Below are 21,646 nucleotides of genomic sequence, written 5' to 3' on the forward strand. Positions count from 1 at the left end.
TGGTTCCTGTGTACCCAAATGCTTCCATGGATCCATACCACAGTGCTAAATATCTGTCAAGTGTAAACTCTTATGAGGAAATGTGGGATTTTAATACTTAGTGTAAGGCTCTGGCATTAGTGTATAACATTCAGATCCTGAAAAGACTCACATGCATGCAAACATTTAGGATACCCCCAGCATGATGTACACAACTGCTTTTTCTTCTTCAGAATCCATGTGATGATAAACGACACAGGGATATTTGGTCCAGAGACAAAACTTGTGACCACCTACCCAAATTTCTTGTCATAGGACCCCAGAAAACAGGTAAGAAGTAAAGAATTTGTAACAGAAGCTAGCCTCCCAGTTTTGTATCTGTGTATTTCTGTCCTGTAAACAGAACCCAACTCCCTGCTATAGGGACGGTGCATTCCCAGTCCCTATAGGATTCAGATAGTAACTCCTTTCCTGTTAACAGAAGAGGACAACTGTTTGTATAGTAAAATCACATTCATTCATCACAAAAAAAACCAAAAACCTGCAAGCTGTCAAGCTGCCCTGTGTTAAGATTGTTATTATTTTCTTGGACAAATTATTTCAACATCATTTGAGACCCTAATTGACAATAAATATACCACCTTACAGACCTCTGAGGATCTCAGGGCATTATTTGAATGAAGCCACATATTCCCACTCTCAAGACAGCTATTACTGTTGTGGACATATCACAGAAAGTGGATGCTGAGGCAGGGAAATAAATGTGTAATCCAAGGACATACAGAATTTCTGCGACAGTGACAGAGACAGCAGGTCTTGATTGATTCAATGATAGCTTGCATAGCATGAAATCACTGAATAGCAAGTTTAAAGACATATTTTCCAAAATTTAGTTTACCACTGTTTATCATTTCCAGTTGGTTTTGCCAAACAAATAACAAGAAAATACTGTTACTGGTATTTTAAAGCATACTTATCACATACAGGTTAGTTATTGAAATAGATGATTTGTTCCTCAATATTAGACCCCCAGGAAAAATCCACAGAGGACAAAAGTGCAGTTCTGGAAGCAAGAAAAGCATAATCCCACAATTAGTACTTTTGAAAAGTTCTGTGCAACATCAATAGTTTAAAAACAGAGTCAAGCAAGCAATGTCATTGACAATAACATCATGCTTGCATCAGAGAGCAGATTTCAGAGTTTGGAAATGGGAAAATTTTGATGAGCAGAGAAGTCTGCACATATTCCCCCCTCCCTCTGAAAACCCCCTGTGCTTACATAGGCCTTTCATCAATAGTCAACTTTCTTATAAAAGGTAGTCTCATTTTCCTGTATATTTCAGTGTGCATTGATTTAAAGTACTTTCTTGAATGAATAAAGTCAAAGGGGTTTTTTTCTGTTTCTTAATGGCATCTCTTTTTGTTGTCGTAGGAACAACAGCGCTTTATTTATTTCTTTTGATGCATCCTTCCATTATCAGTAATCTCCCAAGTCCAAAAACTTTTGAAGAAGTTCAGTTCTTCAATGGAAACAACTATCACAAGGGAATTGACTGGTAAGAAGAATAATAAAAAAGAAGTATTCATTACTAATACATGGTAAATTACAATGGAACAATTACAGAAGCATGTATGACATTGATATAATTACTGGATAAATTTGTTATGCTTGGCATTATCAGACAGAAAGAGAAAGTAATTTGTAATGATGGGACATTTAATCAAGTCCTTAATTTTGTTTAGATATTACAGTAACAATTTTCTTATTTTTTTCACAAATGAATATAATAGCCAGCTCATTTGTGATGTCTGTCTTCATGCTGAATAGCATCTCTGTCTTTTCATAACAACTTCTATACTGAATTGTACTCTTTTTCTTCAAAAGCAGCTTTTCAAGAAGTAAGATTCAATTTGTCTCTTCCTAAGAAAAAAAAAACGCACTGTAGAGCATTTCAGCTGGTGTTCCTATCACAATTTTAAATACTGCTTTTACTATTTTTGCTTAAGAAAAGCATTTTTGTAAGGCTTTAATTTCCACAGGGAACAGCAGTTCTCATCCTTGTGTGAAAACTGAAATATAAGACAAACACCACACTACGCAGAAACACATTAATCTTGAGTGGTTTTCCTTGCCTGTGTATGGCATGGAGAGAGTGCGGAGCAAGCAAGGCTGCCTGATAAAAGCAGGTTGTCCCCGTAACTACGAGGTGATCTTCTCAGTTCAAGGTGTCATGAAAAATAAATGGAAAGAAATGATTGGCATTTGTTTTTCCATACTGCATAAAGAACAAGGTCAGCCATGGCTATTGTAGAGTACGTGGTGTAATACTCTCAGAGAAGAAGGAACGGTGATGGAGGTGGCTCTCCCTGCAGCCCTTTGCACAACATGTAGTGGAAGAGGCTGCCCTCTCAGAGAGGATTTCTGCTATGTTTCACTAAAATCAGCCTGCAGGTTCAAGTGTCGGTAGGGACCTATGTGCAGGGTGAAGCCCCACATACTTCCTTTCCATAGAAAGAACACCAAAAAAAGTCCCACCAAAACTGGAAGTTCCTGGACTGCTCAGAAAAACTAAAGGGACCAAAAAATGCCTCCAAAACAATTTCAGCATTTGCTTCATTTGAATTCTTCACCCTCTCAGTTGAACCTTCTGTTTTACTTAATTTTACTTCCAATCAATTTTAAGTGGAGAAGACCATCCAAAACCAAAATTCAAATCTTACGTTCTGAAAACATCTAAAAGATTTGTCCGTTCCAAAATGAAATATTTCAACAATATTAAAAGTAAATGGTTGGCATTTTGAAGGTTTTCCCATTTTTTTCTGCAGCTACAACTGAAGTCACTCCAAAGTGGTAAAAGATATCCTTTTGACATTGAACTTATCAGCAAAAATACCACCCATCAAAGGAAAAATCTAATTACCTGACTTCATGGAGGCTTTAGCTATTACCAGTACCATGTAAGAGCCAAGACTCTTTTCCAGTTCTTGAGTGAGCTGAGAAATTCAATTTTGCTTCTTGAGAATTATGTCTGAAACTTCACCTTTTCACCTACCATGAAATGGGAAGCACAGAGATATGACCCTTTTGTGATACTGTTAATTCTTCTTCACCTCACAGGTACATGGATTTCTTCCCCACTCCTTCCAACATCACCACTGACCTCCTCTTTGAGAAGAGTGCCAACTATTTCCATTCTGAGGAAGCTCCTAAGCGAGCTGCTTCCCTCATCCCCAAGGCCAAGATCATTACCATCCTTATTGACCCATCCGATCGGGCGTATTCCTGGTACCAGGTATGGACCTTGCCTTTGAGAAACAGCCAGTGAAATCAATGGCAGGGGATAATGCCCAGCATCAGTGGGAATTTGTGTCCTTGAGCAAGAATGGGATTTATTGCAAAGCATTTTCACCATGTAGAAGTGGGAAGGATGCTGAATGCCAGCTTTTGCAGTTGGCACCTGTGACACCAGTGTCATAAATGATGAAACTTCTCAGCACAGAGCTGCCACCAGCTGTAAACAAACAGTTTAATCTCAATTACAGCTGACACTGCATAGAGGAAAAGCAGTGCTCCTCGTCCAGAGAGATACACAGGGGAAAATGAGCATGGCCTAGCTAGAAAATCAGAGCTCTTGATGCTGAGAATCTGGTACCTCATCCCATCCTTCAACATGTAAGCTGAGCAATATGCAGTGGTGTACAAATGTATGCAGCATCTTTTAAAGTTTCCAAGGAGTTAAAAAAACCTGTGTCTGGAGAGTTGGTTTGTTTTTTGGTTTTTTTTTATCCTCCTTGGAAACAAAAGAAAGCCTGGTGGTTTTCTGAGGAAACTAGGATGCTCTTTCTTGCCTTTTACTGAGCCCACACCTTTCCATAATGTCTGCACTATTTAAAAAATCCCTATTTTAAAAGAGATGTTTAAGCATACATGTAAAAATATGGTGTAGTCCTACAGATAAAGGAAATACTAAAAGCGGTGTGAAAACAGACACAAATTAATAATGTTGCAATAAGCACAAAATACAGCATTTCTGGTACTGTTATTATGAGTTCTGCAAGGAAGAAAACATGGTCCAGGGCTACAGTTTACACTCTTTTTGATACGTCATTCACACGTTTACCACTGCCAATGTGAGATGCAAAGCAGTAAAAAAAATTGTGCCTACTTTGGCAGAATTTGGCTGCCCCAGGGTCCCAGGAGGGCCCTTGACTGAATGGTGGCCCCACCCTGCTTCCTTGCCACCTGCCCTGCTCCTACCTGGCAGAAGTGGCACTGATGGGAAGCCAAAGGGCTCCTGTGGGCTACCAGCTGTAGGTAGGCCATGCCAGCACAGCCCTCCTGACAGCTCTCAAGAGGCTTACAGCTTAATCTTCAACATCCTTGTCATACGTGTCTAAATATCTCCTGTTAGCATCAGCGATCCCATGAGGACCCCGCTGCCCTGAAATTCAACTTTTATGAAGTCATTACATCTAGCCATTGGGCGCCCTTGGAGATAAGGACTCTCCAGAAGAGATGCCTGACACCTGGATGGTACGCTGTCCATATTGAAAGATGGTTATCTCATTATCCTGCTTCACAGGTAATTTCCAGCCTGTTTCACTAAGCTCATCAACTTGGAAAGTCCCAAAATGAGTATGGCCTCATCATTAGAGGTGGTGGTAGAGTACATTAGAGGTGGTAGTATATTTCCCACTGCAACTCTGAGCTGTTAGGAAACGCAGATTTGAAAAGAGCAGGATACCTGGCAGAAGCATGTTGATTTTTCTGTCTTCTGATGGAAAAGGTGCAACAAGAAAATGTTATGAACTGTGTCCACACTCAGCTTCTGGGTCCCAAGAAACAAGCAGCTGCAGCATGAGACATTGTGGGAAGGCATGACAAATTAATTTAGAAAATGCCAGGGCTTTTTCTAAAAAGTAATTTCATTCCACTTCCCACTCACTTCCTTTCATAGAAAATTTCACATTTGTTTGATCCTGATATGGAATTAGTCTTTCTCAGCGTTAGAGCAGAAATTCCTTCTTTTGCCCCATCTTCCTTCAGATGTTTTATTGAATTGTTTTATAATCTTTCCCATGAAAAATATATGTAAACACATAGATCTAAAGAATATTCCCATTACCAAAACATTTGTTTACAGATATAAACCTCAAGTAAACATTTTAGTACTACAAAATATATGCATGGGCACTCTTCACGGTGGTCCATAGCTCAGTTCATATGTCTACCTAGTGTAAGAAAAAGTTGTAAAAGTGTATTTAATGAGCAAGTATAATGAACAAGTATCTCTAGAGTTTATTCTATATGGGACAGAACTTTACTGAAAGGAGGTAGAACTGAGTGTTGTCTATTTAGTCAGGGAGCTAAAAAAAAAAAAAAAAAAAGAAATAGAAGCTCTGTCTTTTTGCAGTCCTCACTTTTTTTATACAGTCTTAGCTGTACTACAAAGAGGAGAAGCAGGTCAACCCCATTTCCAGGAGAAAGGAGAAGTTCTCAGTCATTTACTTTCTGCTTCCATCTCTGGCCTTTCTACTCTTTCATAAATGGGGAAGCGGTACTGCACAAAGCAGCTGAGCTTGCAGCAAGGGCCATCCCCAGGCAGTACTGCCCTACGAGCAAACAGGGCACATCTCTTCATCGGCCACCACGTCCCAACTTATCTCTCCATAGGAGAAGGGGCCATCCTGGCAAATTTGGAGGGTGCAAAGGGTGCTGAGCATTCCCTGCCCCCTTACCTGTGCTCCTTCTCTGCCCTCACCCAGGACTGCTGCCCCCTTTCAGGGAGATTTCTCTCCTCCTGCCATAGCAGAAAGTGAGCGTAGCCCTCTTATTAAACATTCAGGGGCACATTGACATATTTCTTGTAAAACCGGTAACCACTCATGTTTCATAGTTACAGTGATTAATTTTACAAGATACACAACAAAATGCACTCATTCTTAATAAGGTGCACACAGAGAGTGCACTCACAATGCTTACTAATGGGCACTCAGTAATGTGCATTCTCTCAGCCTATGCACTCAAAAACTTAATAATTTATAATAAGCCTTCACAATAAATATAAAGCACGTCTGCCCAGAATAGTTATTAGTAATATGCTTGGTACTCCAGTAGACTTTTGATACATTGTCTTAACATTTGCTCGTGGAGGTCAACGTACCTTTACATCACATCAATCTTTAATTAAAAACAAAACAAAAAAAACCTTTTGCTGACAATTTTGCAAGCCTATGCAGTTGATAGGCTGGTGGTAAGTTTCAGATAAATTCCCACAATATCACTTTTGAACATGTAATTGTTTAGTTTCTGAACATTTAATTCTAAGATATATATGATCTTTTTGTTATTTTTCTTATTCCATACCAGATTTTCTATGGACACGTTGTAAACCTCAATAATATTTTTACTTTCCTTTCTTTTTCTCAGAATGCTCTGACGCTTGGGTTTGGCTTGTGAGATTTAACTCTCGCATTTGAACAGTGTGCACACGCAAAGTTACAAGGTGCTCACCTATACATATTCAACATAATAAAGTAAAATGTAAATTTAAAAAGAAATTAATCCATATGATTGTTATTGGCACTGTACAAAGTCACATGCTAATTTAAATCCATGTTGTCACAGAAGGAAAATAACATCATTCCTTCATTAATCTTAGTCCAGTTTCTAAATAGCTAGCATATTTACCCCTACAGTTGCTTATTATTGATGGACAGCAGCTAAGAAGTGACCCAGCTACTGTGATGGATGAAGTGCAGAAGTTTCTTGGAGTCTCTCCTCATTATAATTACTCCGAAGCTCTAACGTGAGTCTTCTTTTTTATGTGCCCTATGGGATCACAGTGTACATTCCCTCTTACCAAGATCATTTGATCATTAATTACAAGCAAACAAACACAAAGCACAGTACAACAATGATAATGATAACTTGCATGCTTATAATACATAACAGAATTTAATTGCATGATTGCATACATTTCTACATACAGACTACTTTGCACAACATACAAAACAAATGACTGCTCAGTATTTTGTATTAGATGCAGAACAAAGGCCTAGATTCATGTAAAATATGTCTGCTAAGTTTGAGAGTTCAATCAGAGATGCCCAGGACCTTTTTTCTTGGACTAACTAGTTTTGCCTTCATTGCTGCACTGTTTAAAATGTATATTCAGTTAATGTGAATTGTGCATGTAAGAGCTCAGCACACATTTGCACATCAGACTGTTGAACCTTATGACAGTCTTCAGAAGCTGAAGACCACTAGTGTCAGGTGTGAAAAGTTTGGCTTAAATGTTTTTATCACATTCATATAGGAGTCTAATGACAGAGATTGGGTTAGATACTGCACTCAGTATGATAAAATTAATCTGGTTGCAGGGTTTCTTTGATTGCTTTTAACGTGGACCAAATATATCATTCCCTAATCCCAGTTTCATATATGGTTGAGACAATTCTGCTGACCTTTTACCTGGTAGTAGCCAGACACAAGGCACAGAAGAATTTAGCCTGCACACTTAAAGTTTGGTAAAATCATCAGGAAATTCCTAACCTGGAAGTGCTGTGCTCAAGCACAGCACCTGAAGCATGGATAGAAACTCATATTTGCATATGAAGCACAAAATCCTCAGACTGAGCAGCCTGGGGTGTCAGTACCAAAACTGCAGATGCTCTGAAGGAGCCCAAATCAAGGTCCCGTGAATTTAAGGAAAGCCCTCGAACTGGCTTCCCACAGCCTTTGTTTCAGATCTAGCAAGGGCAGCTGGGATGAGCCCAGATCACATTTCTCATATCACTACCCAGAGGGTGAAGCTTTCCCCACGAAAGGGGATTACTGGCCTGTGTGGCACTCTCTCTTTGACATTTCTCAATTCCCTGCAGGAAGGCAGAGTATCGGCAGGGGCGGGAGTGGGCTGAATTTCTCTTAGTCTGGCAGAAAACTGTAAGAAGCTTTTGCACTGAGCCTCTCTGTATGAGGAGCACCATCTCATTACAGCCAGAAGCTCTGGGCTGGGCAAGCCTTGGGACATCTGTGGGCTGAGAAGCCTGGCACTGCAGTGGAGGTTTTTCCAAGTCAGCTTGCAAGCAAAGAGCACAAGCCTGCACATGCCTGCACATGGGGTGGGAAGTAGAAAAGCCCATATCTCCCCTTCCCTGCAGGTTGGTACCAGGAAATCTGTGGGAAAATGAGACCACAGACTTTCCATCTACACTATGCTGCCTCCTCTCTGCTTATGATTACTATTTAATGTTTCCTCTGCTGGGAGGGTTATGGTTATTTATATGATAGGCATAAAGTGAAAGTTGAGTGCTTGCTGCTCCTTGGATCTTAAGAATTCTGCTCTCCCAAAATCTTTTCCTAGATGAAAAATTTCGAATTTCAGAATGTAATTTTTTAAGTCATTAGTTCCCAAATCAGATGAAATAGAGGAGTTTGAATACACAGCTGAACTACTTCATGTTTGAACAACTTCTGTTGCACATCTGCAGTGCCTTCTGCTAGGTTTTTAAAAATACACACCCACATGCATATATCTTCCTTTCTGTAACTAAATTAAAGTCAGTGGAGTCACACACCAGGAAAAAATTTGGCCTCTCGTATTTGTTTGGACAGGAAAAATGGATTGTAAACAGATCTATAAAATTATGCAATCACTGTTTAGAGGCATCATGAATGCAAATGTTCTGTAGAAGTACATACTTCTGTACAAACTTAGGATGGAAGAGAAAAATGCATTAAACAATGTAGTTGTTTTATGGTAGGACTGTCAAAGTAAAAAAGATTGCATAGGATTGTTCCTAGTCATTACTGCTTAATAACTGTATGCCACACATTTTTAAAGTTGTCACAAAGCAGCCTAAGGACGCAGTCCTGGAAACACTAGTGAGCAACAGGTTCATCACCCTGAGTAATTACACGAATGTCTTATTGGAGAGTAAAATCAACCCAGGCAGGACAGTATTAATCAGAGCCATGGAAAGAGAGCAGAAGGGGGACAGAGGCAGGGCTTGGGTATCTGGAAAGAAATGCACATCATGCCAGGTTAGTACAGAACCACAGCTGAGACAGGCAACTAGGTTGTCACTTCTTACACACACTGCTGAAGAGGACCTGGTTTCAGACTAGATATAAGGAAGAATGTCTTTTTTACCATGAGGGTGGTGAAGCACTGGCCCAGGCTGCCCAGAGAAGTGGTAGCTGCCTCGTCCCTGGAAACATTCAGGGCCAGGTTGGACGGGGTCAATGAGCCGTTGCAGATGTCCCTGCTCATTGCAGCAGGGTTGGACTAGATGATCTCTAGTGGTCCCTTCTCCTCCAAACTATTCTGTGGTTCTATGATTCTATGACCTGTACTTTTTATTAGTGAAAACAAAAGGGGAAAATCAACTAATGTTGCAAAGCTTTTACAGATAATGCCATCAATAGAAAGACATTGGGATCCCCTCCAACGTGCTAGGAGAGGGAAACTAGTCAGTGGTCTTCATGAATTCCCACTACGGGACTGAAAAGATATCTCCCACCTCTCCTCCACCCATGAGTTTTCACAGGGAGTGACTAAGAGCTTGCATTTTTTAAGTATCTGAACTTAATGAACAGAAACCTAGGACAAATGGGACTAACGTTATAGAAGACTTTTCCTTTTAATCACAGGATAGCCCTCCTGAAGCTTTACTCTGCTAGGAAGATGCATTTCATGCCCAACATCCTCAGATAACTCAGGTCTGGGGTAGAGTGGGCCAGTGGTTCCTTTCTTCATTTTTTTCAGCAGGCAGCAAAGAAGAGAGGCAGGACAGAGCTTGGCTTTGGCAACTAAAATGCCGCTTCCTCCAGCCCGGCTCATCACACCACGCTCTGCTCATGGGGGCAGCTCCACACCCAGAGCAGACTTCCCCCATTTTCCCTCATGCGAACAGAAGGAGGGAAAGGAAAAGACAGGGTTAGGGAAGCCTGCTTAAGTAAATGTTTCTCTTGGAGTGCTGCTACGTTTTGTCAGAGAGTAAGAGAAAGATCCTCGTGGTGGCATTGTTTAGCCCTGCCCTGACAGGCACCCTCCCCACCTCTAGCAGGAGGCACAGAGTTCAGGAGAGGTGGGGTGGGTGTGTGGGTGTCTGGGTTCAACCCAGCATCTCCCACAGGCCTACTCTGCAAAAGATGAAAAGATAACCCATCCCGGAGGAAAGGCTTCTTCCCCGAGTGCTTTAAAAAGCTCCCTTGTAACTTTAGCCTTATGGCTAACACTATTTTTAAATCACTACTTCCATTGTGCCCAGTTACATTTTCAGGAGTCCTGAGAGTTTCGTAATACCTGAACGCGAGTTGAATTCAGTCTGAGCTGTCTTACCCTCTTTTCCCCTACCCAAATTTGCACATTCTCTTAATAATGTTCAGTATGCTCCTTTTGAGACAGAAATATTGTTTTCAGTTTTCTTTTTACCCAGCACAGTATATTGCTGCTTCTCTTGGGAAATTAGTGCAAGCCAGCTAAAGTACTTCACCGTGCAATGAGCAGATGGAAAAGGCCAAAGTAGAAATTAATCTATCATCAATATATCCATTTAATCAATGATTTATTTATTTTTAATTGGTACAGCTACTGAGGCAATTCAGGAAACAAGGGTCAGACCTGCAATAAAAGACTGGGCAAGAAAAAAACAAAACAAAAAAAAAAAAAACAAAACAAAAAAAAAAAAAAAAAACGCAAAGAAGGTTCACCCTTCTCCAGAAATTAGTTCACTTATGTACAGAAGCAAATTGCAAGTGCACCCATGTCATATAGATAGACCCAGGGCAAAAAGGTAGTCTGTAACTAATTAACTCTGTGTTCCAGCCAATTATACTTCATCCTTTTCAAACATCTGCTGAATAACAGAAATGTGAACCTTTTCAATGTTTTATGCATGCTGCAAGTCCCATATCAATAAATTCAAAACTTAACGCTGCATGTTGTTCATTCCTTAGTGAGTACATGTTTTAAAGCCTTAATCTAAAATTCCTATATCTTCAAATTTTAGACATCAAAATCAAATTGCATATTTCAGATAAGAATGCTAAGACAGTGTTTATGCTATAATGCCATCTTTGGAATGAAAATGGTAATTAGATCTAATGATATGGAACAACCAACTTCTCAGGTACAGTTAAATTATAAACAACCAACTAGCAGCTCTTTCAGGAGACCTCAATGCTTCTTGTTTCACTCAAAAATCAACATAAAACATTTCAATATTGTATTTCTCATCATTTCATAGTCAAGCAACAAGTCTGTATAAATGGATTTAGGGATTGAGTCTATGCCTGTTGAAGTCAGGAGACAGATCCACTTGGCCTTTTTATCTCCTCTCACCTTGACAGTACTGACCTCCAACAGCAAGAGCTCCAAATGGTCATACGGAGAGCATTCCTTGAGCACAGCTGATAATGTCCTTGAGAATATAGCATATTTAATTACAGGAAAAGAGTTGATTAGTAATTTTTTCCATAAAATGTTCCTTGTTCCAGTGTGAATTGATCAAAACTTTAGCATCTCACAGGGATACAGAGAAGAGTATGACATGAACAAAATCTCTGACCAAAACCAGTATGAGACAGTAAAATATGAGTCACAGTCTGGATGGGGCTGTGTAAGATCCTTGAGGCTGAGGCTCAGGATCTTGACTGGCATCCTGTAGATCAGTACTTAAAACTTGGACCAGACATGCTGGACAAGTAGAATAAAAATTAGCTAGTGTAGATAAAATACAGTGTGAAAAATTTCTTGCCTTGGGCCACTCCCAAGGCAAGTTTGTGGAAAAAATAAATTCCCAGAGCTTTCACAAGAGAGGAAGGCTCTTTCCCACTCCGTTCTCAGTATTTCAGTCATCTAGAGAAATGTGTGCAGCAGTAATTTTTGGCTAACACTGATGTCTTAGTAGCTGAGAGATTCTTCTGTAGTGAGAGTTTTCAAAACATATAATCCTCTATAGGTTTGACCCTCAGAAAGGCTTTTGGTGCCAGTTATTGGAAGGAGGGAAAACAAAGTGCCTAGGAAAAAGCAAAGGTCGAAAATACCCACCAATGGACCAAGAGGTAAGGACTTCCCAGAGATTTAAGGTAATATTTTTGAATATTGACCCTGTGTTTGATTCATAAAATAAACACACTGGTTGTTGTTGTTGTTGTTGTTTTTAATTTTCACTGGGTTCATAGTTTTAAAAATCAGAAACTTTTAATGAGCTTTGAATGACAGGAGCTTAATTGCCCCCTCTTAAGAGCCCCTGTTTGGGAGCAGTGTATAGCTCCCAGGCGGGACCATCTGCTGAAATCTGCTGTCACATGGGTTTACTTTTTTGACTGTTGTGGTTTTTTTCACCCTTCTCAGTCTCGAGCATTTCTGTCAAGCTACTACAGAGACCACAACGTGGAGTTGTCCAAGCTGCTGCACAGGCTGGGCCAGCCCCTGCCCTCCTGGCTGAGACAGGAGCTGCAGAAGGTCAGGTAGCACGCAAGGGCAGGGGACCCAAATAAGGACAATTTCCTTCACCTTCAAACCCCTTGCTTCTCCGACTCACTTGTGATCGTCAGTAGAGGACCTCATGAATAACGCTCTTTCTGTTGAAAAAAACAAACAAACAAACAAAACCACAAAAGAATAAAAAAAACCCAAAACAATCCCGACAACTGTTTATATGCACGTGCTGACAATTATTAGCATCGACCCCTTTTGTCAGCTTCCAGGAAATAAAACAGAGCTACACGGCATTACTTTTTATCCAGACCAGGATTTGTGCATAGCCTAGTTCCTCTGTTCACCAGGAAGTACCAGAAACTGTGTGTAAGACGGATTGACTTCAGTGTACATGGCAAGTTGCAGTCTGTCAGGACACGAGCCAAGGATGGGAACATCTCTCGCTGGACTGTGAGGTTGGTCATCCACTGGGGTTTTTCCAAGTTTGTTTTTGCTGGTTTTTTCCCCCAACCCTGCAAGTTTTCCTAACATTTTATAGGGGAATATTCAGCACTTTGCAGTCAGATCTCTAATGGTTAAGATATATGTAGTGTTAATGCACCATCACTACTTTCTCCACAGAAAGAGGTCAGCTAAATTCTCACCTAACCTGCTTCCCTGGGATTCTTGAAATAACTGATGACAGCCTGCGCACTTTCTTCTGTTGTGTTGGTTTTTTTTTTTCCCTTCACAACAAGATATATCCTGATTTACTGTAGTTGTGTAGGCTGTTGAGGTGCAAGCAGTAAGGTGGCCCTCCTCCTTCCAGATCGCAGTCAAATCCATTGTCTGTCTTTTGGACACGGCTACACTGCTACCCTGTTTTCCGTTGCATCTCTTGGGTTCCTACACCAGCTAGGACAGAACTCTGAAATGTGAAATCATATCAGATATTTTGTCATAATGCCATAGGACTCCTTAAAATACTCTCAAAAGCTTCTAAAATGTAAGCAGGCCATGGAAGAAGCATACCAACAATAACCTAGTATCGATGATTTTGTTTCTATCTGGGAAGCAATGTTTTTCCTTTGAAGCCTTCAAAGTGAGAGATTGAGTTAGTCATTTAGGGTCTCTGTCTGCAAGCTATTACAGAAAAAAACTTTAATTACCAAAGGTATTTGTTAAGGTTTAAAAAAAAAAAAACAACCTACAATCTGTTGAATAATAAACTCTTTTTATAGATATTAATGGAGTTGAAAAGACAAGCATATCCACTATGTATCATGTATTACATATATGATGCATATTTTTTCATGTCTGCATATCTACCTACTGTGTATCTAGATCAGACATACACTTAGTTTTAAATATCTGCTTTTTGTGCCCATAGGTAAATGAAAGGGTGGTTTCCCAAAAATATGATATTATGAACTATGCGTTCTTCTCAGGTCTGTGTGGGCAAGGTTGACAAGACTGGGCAGAAACTTGCTAGGAAATTTAAGCTGAGGGCACAAATACCATTTAAGCATTTTAGCCTTGTAACACTTTTTCTCAAGAAAATTATAACCGGCAAAGATTTTCTACATGTTCTTAATGCAGCATAAAATGGAGTAGATTTCATCTTTCAGACTTCCTCACGTTACTTCCTAGGCACAAGCCATGTCAGGTGCTGCAGAGGTTTTGTGTTTTCCCCTCCCCGAGTTTGATCCTTACCTCCTAGCTCAGGAGACAGAACTGGATGTTGGAGTTGCACCATAAATTCAGGCAAGTGAGAGTGGAGCTCAGGGAGCACAGACTAGTCTCAGGGAGCACAAATCAGTGCACATTGTAGACTGTGGTATTCAAGAGCTCTTAAATTATTTTAGTGTTCAAACTAGTTGAATACATGTAGATACCTGTCTTAGCATCTCCAGACTCCTAATCATGAGACTGTCCATCAGGACCATGACAGTAGCTTATTTTGGATTGACAAGCCCAGTGCTTCCCACAACTATCCTGGTGCCACCCATCCTACTGCCAGCTCAACAACAGTGGCACTTGCCAGTGAGCATCCTCTGGCCCCACCTCCCTGCACAGTGTTTCCCCTCACTGGGCCTCCATCACTTTTCTACACCACTGCCAATCTGAATGTGCCTGGCTGCTTCCTCTCTCCACACCGTTCCAGCCCTTTTCTCAGTCCCAGCAGTGCTCTGGTTCAGGTCCATCATCCATGCTAGGATCCCACACTGCCCTCATTGGTCCCGCACACACAACCCACAGGGTCACACAGAGGAGAGGCCTAGGTGCAATCAGCACCAAGACCCTGCATATGGCCGGCCCCTTGTGCTCCTGCTCTTCACGTTAGTCCCAGCTCCTTCTTCGGGAGGACCCACAGCAAGGGTGGGAATAGGACAAGGGCAGGTACCCCCTGCGCAGACACTGCTGGCTGCTGCAGCAGTACGACATCTCAACCCTACAGTGCTGCACCAGCCTACTCACACAAGGATGGGCATGAACATACAGGAAAGCCCAAGAGACAGGTATTGCCCAGTCTCAGGCTTGCTTTTAAATATTGAAATGGGATTCATCTCCCATAAGTGAGACATCTACTTTATTTTATAGTGATGAAGGGAAATAGCGCTTCTAGGACACTATTCATCTCCTCACAAAGCAGACTTCTTAAACGAGTGAGATTAATCTTGCCTCTTCCTCTCTATTGATTGTAAAAGGACAATAGACAACACGTTCAGAGGAAGAGCTCAGCTGTATAGATCTAAAATTAGGTGAGCTGAAAAGGAGATGGTATTTTATCTTACAGCTAAGGTTGTTGAAGATGAGAGGGAGCTGGGAGGGTCTGAGGGAAGGTTTTGATTTTGTTTTGTTTTGCTAAAGTAATTTTTCTAGTTCTTATATTTCAACCAGGTGAACTCTTCAAAATGTGCTAGGGCAAACTAAATGACAAATAAGAAGAATTTTATGTGGAATTTTTCTGATTGGGGGGGGCCAGGAAATCAGTTATGTACTTTGTGCAAATTCACACTCTTAATTTTTAGCACTGATAATGCCAAAAATTACTAGTCTGATGAGAGTTTTTGATAAACAAGTCTTGGTCAGAGAATAATATCTGATAAAATTTTATCTAAGATGCATTAGAATTGGCTCATCATTAATGAAAAGATGATTTCATAACTTCTTGATTAAAAGCTAAACAAACATTAATTTGGTTTCAGAAGTTTTACAAGGAAATTAGACAAATACCATAAAATCTGGAAAATTATTTCTTGTTCTTAATTTTTCATTTAGAAGAAAAAAGAATTGTCTTTCCAACTCTCAGCTCTGTAATATCATCGTGTCCTTAAAACACACTGAATATTTTTATACCTTCTTGTTATTTTTTAAGTTTGAATGGGCATCACATTTCCAAGAGATCTCGTGTTCCATTGAAAACTGACATTTGAATTGATTTTATTATGTGTCATATAAAGATGAAATAACAGTATTTCAAAGTTTCATTCCTTCCACTTGTAATACGACCCATCAATACAGAATTTCTCTGGACCACCATATCATAGAGGAGCCTTTGTGAACTAGCTGTAAATGATCTGGATTTCCTTTATGACTTTCATATTGCTGACCACATAATTGTTTGGATTCTTAAAGACCAGCAAAACAACTGCAATAAAAGTGAAACATTTATTCATGGCAAGGGGGCTGTAGCTGGGAAAGATAATGCTGGCCCTTCTTTGCTATTCATAAGCTACAGGATACATCTCCACAATACCTTCATATGGTGCAGGCTGTAATTCAATAGGAGTTTTACATACTGGAAGACTGCAGCTGCAGTTTGCTCCCATTCCCCTGGAAATACGGATTTCTGCAGAGGTTTGAAGGAGTCTTGCCACACTGAGGACCTGACCTACTGCCCATGGAGACCAGTGGGAGTCTTCCTATTAATTCCAGCATACCCATTTGGCCCCCAAGAGGCAGTTTCACAAGGCATAATCTGCGTGGTTCAAGCATCATGTAGCTGTATCACTGCTGGAAATCCATCACTAGTTTGATTTCTTCCCCCCACCTCTCTCAGTCGGTGTTCTGCCATGGTTGGAGCTGCAAGCCATCCCCCATCTCCAGCATCCCATGGAGCTATGCCACTTCTGGTCTCTGCACCATCCTCCCACCTCAGTGGCTAGGAGAAACAGAAAACCCTATGGGCCAGACATAGGCGTCTATGGCAGCCCATCTGATGATTAAGGCAGGACTTCAGCCCTCAGAAAACCAAGCTTTTATAATTGAGGTTGTCTTTGAGCAAGAAGCAATCAGAACGGAATCCAAAGCCTTCTAAATTATGCATTGACGTCTCAAGGTCTAAAATAAAGTTACCAGATTAACAGCTCATAGATGTTTTCTAATAAAACAAATTTTCTCTTTGATAGGAAATCAGACTGCTGAGTGTCCCCAAAACAAATTAAGATGGTGGAATTATAAATTCTTGGGGGAAGAAAATGTTGTGTAATGAAAGTGCTCATGGGTCCAGATCTGATGCGATAATAAGGCAGTGGGGACGTGCCCTGAATAGAAAAGCAGAAGCAGAGTATTTCCTCCTCTTCCTTCCCCCTCATCCTTTCCCTTCCCATTCACGTGAAATTTTGAGCCAGCATAGTGCATCTGAAAAGCATGCAATGGGCAGAGCCTGTGACATGGGGGAACATCTTTCATCTCCAAAATGACTGTCCAAGAATAAATTGGGTGCAGGGTGCTCATTTCCCTTAAGATGGACCACCTTAAAGTTAGACATCAAGTCCAAACTAGTAATTTAGTTTCCATCAGTAGCAAATTATGCTTATAATAGGTTTAAAATTGATGTTTGTAATAGCTGTGTGAGCATGTGATGGTTGCGTAAAACAGGTACAACATAGGTACATAAATCAGCAGAGACTAAGTGTCTAATTTTATTGTAGCTAAGTGTGATTAAGTTCACTGCTAGTGTCAGGAGAAGCTCTCTTTGCACATGCAATCTAACTTTGCCCTTTTAGCTCTCAGGCTGCAGTGCCATCTCCCTCTTACCAGTAGATACTCTCTTTCTTAAAGAGTTGAAATCTCATATGAACATCTCACTGTATTTATCCTCATCGATATCAGACCATGAAACTTAGCTTTAGCAATTAGTCTGTCCATCACTACGTTAGCTAATACATCTCTGCATATATCTGCTAGGAATAGTTGATTCAGAGACTTTTTTTTATTTAAGTATATGTTCTTAGGATAGGAATTTCCCTGTCAGACAACATTTCTTACATTGTCTTTCTTTTTTCTTTCCAGTTCATCCTTCTAGTGTGACTGCAAAGGTGTGGACCTGTCTATGGATATGATTCCTCCACCACTATCCTATCTAGAAAAGCTACCAAAAATAAATAAGGATTTGCAAGTGACACAGATTCTGAAGCGTTCAGTGTTCCAGTGACTGGATAACTTTTATAAGATTTCTGTAGTATTTCAGAACAAGACATCCACATCCTCTTTATAGAGCTGAGGAAAAACTTCACAGTCTTGCTCAAGCTCTTTTTTCTTTTTTCTTTTTTTTCCCATTCTTTCCCCTCCTACATGACAACAGCAAATCCAGCTGAACAAATACTTGGTGTTGAAGAAAAAGGAATCAAAATAAATTTTGATCACTCAAACTATTTTTGTTGGGAGGGTGGTGAGGGAGGTCAAAGTCTGTATTTGCTGGAATTGTTTTAAAAAAATAGATGTGCACACACCTTATTATTGGTTCTTCTCACTGCACAGAATAAACACTTCTGATGATGTATTATAGAGAATGCTTTTCTTCTTTCCTTAAATCCCCCTTCTAATTTTCTGGGCCAAAATCTGCTCCTCAATAACCTCTGCCATGTATTTCAAGTCATGCACTGACCCAGCTTCTCCTGCCTCGGCAACTCCTCGAGGCTTTCCCCCATCCTCAACACAGCTGCCCTAATGCCATAGGATCTACCTCTCCGGCTGCACTAGTGCTGGGAGTGACATTGATCTCATCCTCTGCCTCCCTCATCCCCCACCTCCTGGGCAGGGAATATTAATTCAGGCAAGTCTGACACCTATAGGTTTGTTATGTGGCATAACATGCACTTAGGGGCCTGCCTTTCAAAAGAATTACCTGCCTGCACTCAGTGAGAGGTGTGGGGATTTGGACAGCCCTATGTAAGCTCTTTCTCTAATTACATCACCAGGGTTTTTTCTCTGCTCTGTATGAGGTATCTTAAAAGGACCTGATTTCAGCTGATGCAAATTGCCTGGAAGGTGTCTCAAACCATGCACTCAGAATTACAAGCTACTGATTTATTTTTTTTCCCCCCTAAAATACCATGATGCTTCTATTTTTATTATAACATATTAATTTGTCTTACATATCTATGTCAGAATGAGGTTAAATCATATCAAAGTCAAGGATTCTTTTTACAAACCTTATAGAATAGCAAATTACGCCTCACTAGAGCTTTTATCGTTAAGTAAATTAGAAATGACATTACAGACATCTTAATACCAGTTTTGGCTTCTTTCCAGATCTGCTTGATGCTTTCAGACAAGGAAGATATATTGGGTAAATTTTTCAAAATATTTTAGGACTTTAATATTTTTTTTAAAATATATATATATATTTGTAGACCCTTTGAAACTAAAAAGCAATCAGCTTTCTATCATCATTATTTGTTATCAATTGAGTCAGACAGGCACTTTTAAAAGCCCTCACAGACATTTGCCTGTCTGCTGCTTTGGATCCCAAATACCTTTATACATCTAAATGAAGACATTACTGGAAAAAAAAAAAATATATATAGCCAGTACTTTCCTGTCATTCACAGATCCCTGTCCTTTCTTGGTCACCTCTTGTTATTTCCTTTGTATTCCCTAGGTGGGAAAGGAAGCCATGTGGAAATTGAGGCTGAAACCTGCCAGTGAACCTGAATGATATTTGCCTAAACCAGAAACCTTTCCAGGTTCAGTTTAGTTTCCTGCCTGAGCCTTATTTAGTAAAAAGATAGCTGAGTTCTTCAAATAATTAACCACTTCTATTAAATTCATTAAGGTTTGTATTTTCCCTTCTAGCTTCTGGAATCAGATGATTCCCTCCCAGATGACTGGAAACCTGGAAGCACTGAATAAACTTCTGAGCTCATCCATTTGTAAAAATGGCATTTTCTATATGCAGTTTATTAGAGGAAGACCACTTTTTCATGCATGTAAATACCCAAACTACAGTTAGAACTTGATTTATAGAATTACAGAAATGAATTCTACATGTGACTTATACTTCCATTCATGAAGAGTTAAAGACATCCTAGGGAAACCAGATTGATATTTGCATTTCAGTTAGCTGCAGCTGTTGAGTGGGGAGAAAAACATTTAAAATATCCAAATAAACCCGTATCTGCCACTTGGGGTTTACAAAGCCGTTTGTCCTGATGCATCTAACTCTAAGCAAACATGAACTAGTTTTATAGTACTCCTATTTCTTTGGGAATAGGAATGTGACATGTTAATACATAAATCTGTTTTCATCACAGAAGGTCAACTAGCTTTATGAGCTGGTAGCTAGAATCATCCTGATTCTTTTCAGAGGTTATTTTCAGCCAGAGGAAGGTCAGCAGTGGGTGGAGTGGGATTCCTTAATATAACTTGCAATTCCATAAAATGCTACGGGGGTTGAAAAATGCGCTTTATAAATTGGAAGATAATTGCATGCCATTCAACTGAGTTTGTACTTGCTACTTTTCTAACTGGTGTATACTCTGCTGTCTTGCAAGAACTTATCTGTAAGACACATTCCCTGTTGGGTAATTTAACTTCCCTTCATAGTATGATCTGAACTACAAGAAAGAGCTGGATATATGAGGAGATGAGTTTTTACAGGACTTACTGAGGAAGATACTTATTTACAGAATTTTTCTTTATTATGTTTTTGTTTCACTATGTTTGCCTTGGCCAGGAGATCATCTCAGTATTAATCTGCATGCCCTCCAAAGGCACACAATTCCCATTAGCATCAATGACAATTAAATATTCTCATGAAGGAGAGAATAAACCCACCAACAGAAAATGTTATTTAACGACATTGTAGTTACAGCACATCTTCTTCCTGCAGAGCTTTGTGTAATCATACCAAGTAAGCAAAGAAAAATTGTTCTGCAATGTGAAGTATTTAACATTTCATAAGCAATCTGGGTTTAAAAAAAAGGGGGAAGGGGGCAAAAATCACCTTTCAGGTACCCCATGATGACTAGAGAATGAAGTAACACAGTGATTTTATTGATATGAAATTCCCCATGCACTAAGTAACTGGAGAGACGTTCAGATCGAGATCCAAAGCCAAACACTATTGCTGAGATTAATTGGTAGGCAGGGAACCAGCAGCCCAAGGCACATTTAAAACAGCACACCACAAATTCATGGTTTAAGAGGTCCCACATTTGGTGCCCTGGCTACGTTTGGCAGTCTGTAGCTTTGTTACTGAGTAATTACCCCCCATACAGTATCCAGATGTAAAAGTCACCAGAGTGGTTACTTAATGCTCATGTCTAATTCCATGGACTGAAGGTGGATCCCCTTCTGTGAGGGGGCCCTCTGATCTGCTCCACAGAGTTGGGAAGGAGATTAAAATCCTACCAGGTCACTAAGAGTTATCATATCTACTGTTACATGAGATTTCTATACTGCACCTGGCAATAAAAAACAGTATGAACTGAAGCAAGGGCATTTTATACCAGAAAATAAAAACATGTATTGAAATAGTCTTCACTTATATTTGTTTATTATACAGATACACAGGGCTCATGAATTTTTTATTTAAGAAGAAAGTTTTCTTCTTAGATATTTGTTGTTTTCTCTCCTCCTAAAAGGCCTTTTTTTCTTGCTATACTGTAGACTGTTTCCCCTCCATTTCTTCTTACCTCCCCACCCTCCTTGGGGCTACTTCTCATCATTAAGACCTACTATTTCATCTGTACATTTCAATACCAACTGAATTTCTTTCTGTATTAATTTCTTCTGCTCCTAGCTTTCACAGAGGAAAAAACCGCAAAACTCCCAAGTAAGCATCATCTTTCATTTCCTAAACCATACTCACTTTAATTACTTTTAAATATCCTAGTTAATTAAGAAAATGTGTACTAGGAGTGTGGTGAGGTTTTCTTTGATGTTGCTAGTTTTTCTGCATTATTTCCACATTTTTTTCCATTGTTCAGATGTCCAGTACCAATTCAGGG

At 39.9% G+C, this 21,646-nt stretch overlaps 1 protein-coding gene across 3 annotated transcripts in view; it reads left to right on the forward strand.

Annotated features, from left to right (window-relative positions):
* NDST4 (N-deacetylase and N-sulfotransferase 4) overlaps positions 1 to 18,115 on the forward strand; it is a 108,153-nt gene extending 90,038 nt beyond the window's left edge. For 2 of the 3 annotated variants that reach the window (XM_074903909.1, XM_074903910.1), the window contains 7 exons: positions 213 to 309; positions 1,412 to 1,535; positions 3,098 to 3,272; positions 4,392 to 4,562; positions 6,679 to 6,788; positions 11,947 to 12,049; positions 12,342 to 12,877. In XM_074903909.1, the coding sequence (XP_074760010.1) occupies positions 213 to 309; positions 1,412 to 1,535; positions 3,098 to 3,272; positions 4,392 to 4,562; positions 6,679 to 6,788; positions 11,947 to 12,049; positions 12,342 to 12,461 (900 nt within the window). In that variant the 3' untranslated portion in view covers positions 12,462 to 12,877. Of the gene's footprint in view, positions 1 to 212; positions 310 to 1,411; positions 1,536 to 3,097; positions 3,273 to 4,391; positions 4,563 to 6,678; positions 6,789 to 11,946; positions 12,050 to 12,341; positions 12,884 to 17,705 lie in introns of those variants that run through there. The other variant, XR_012633485.1, reaches the window with a different exon arrangement.
* Positions 18,116 to 21,646: the final 3,531 nt, after the last annotated feature.

This window comes from Athene noctua, chromosome 4 (assembly GCF_965140245.1).
Source record: "Athene noctua chromosome 4, bAthNoc1.hap1.1, whole genome shotgun sequence".
Classification (NCBI taxonomy): Eukaryota; Metazoa; Chordata; class Aves; order Strigiformes; family Strigidae; genus Athene; species Athene noctua.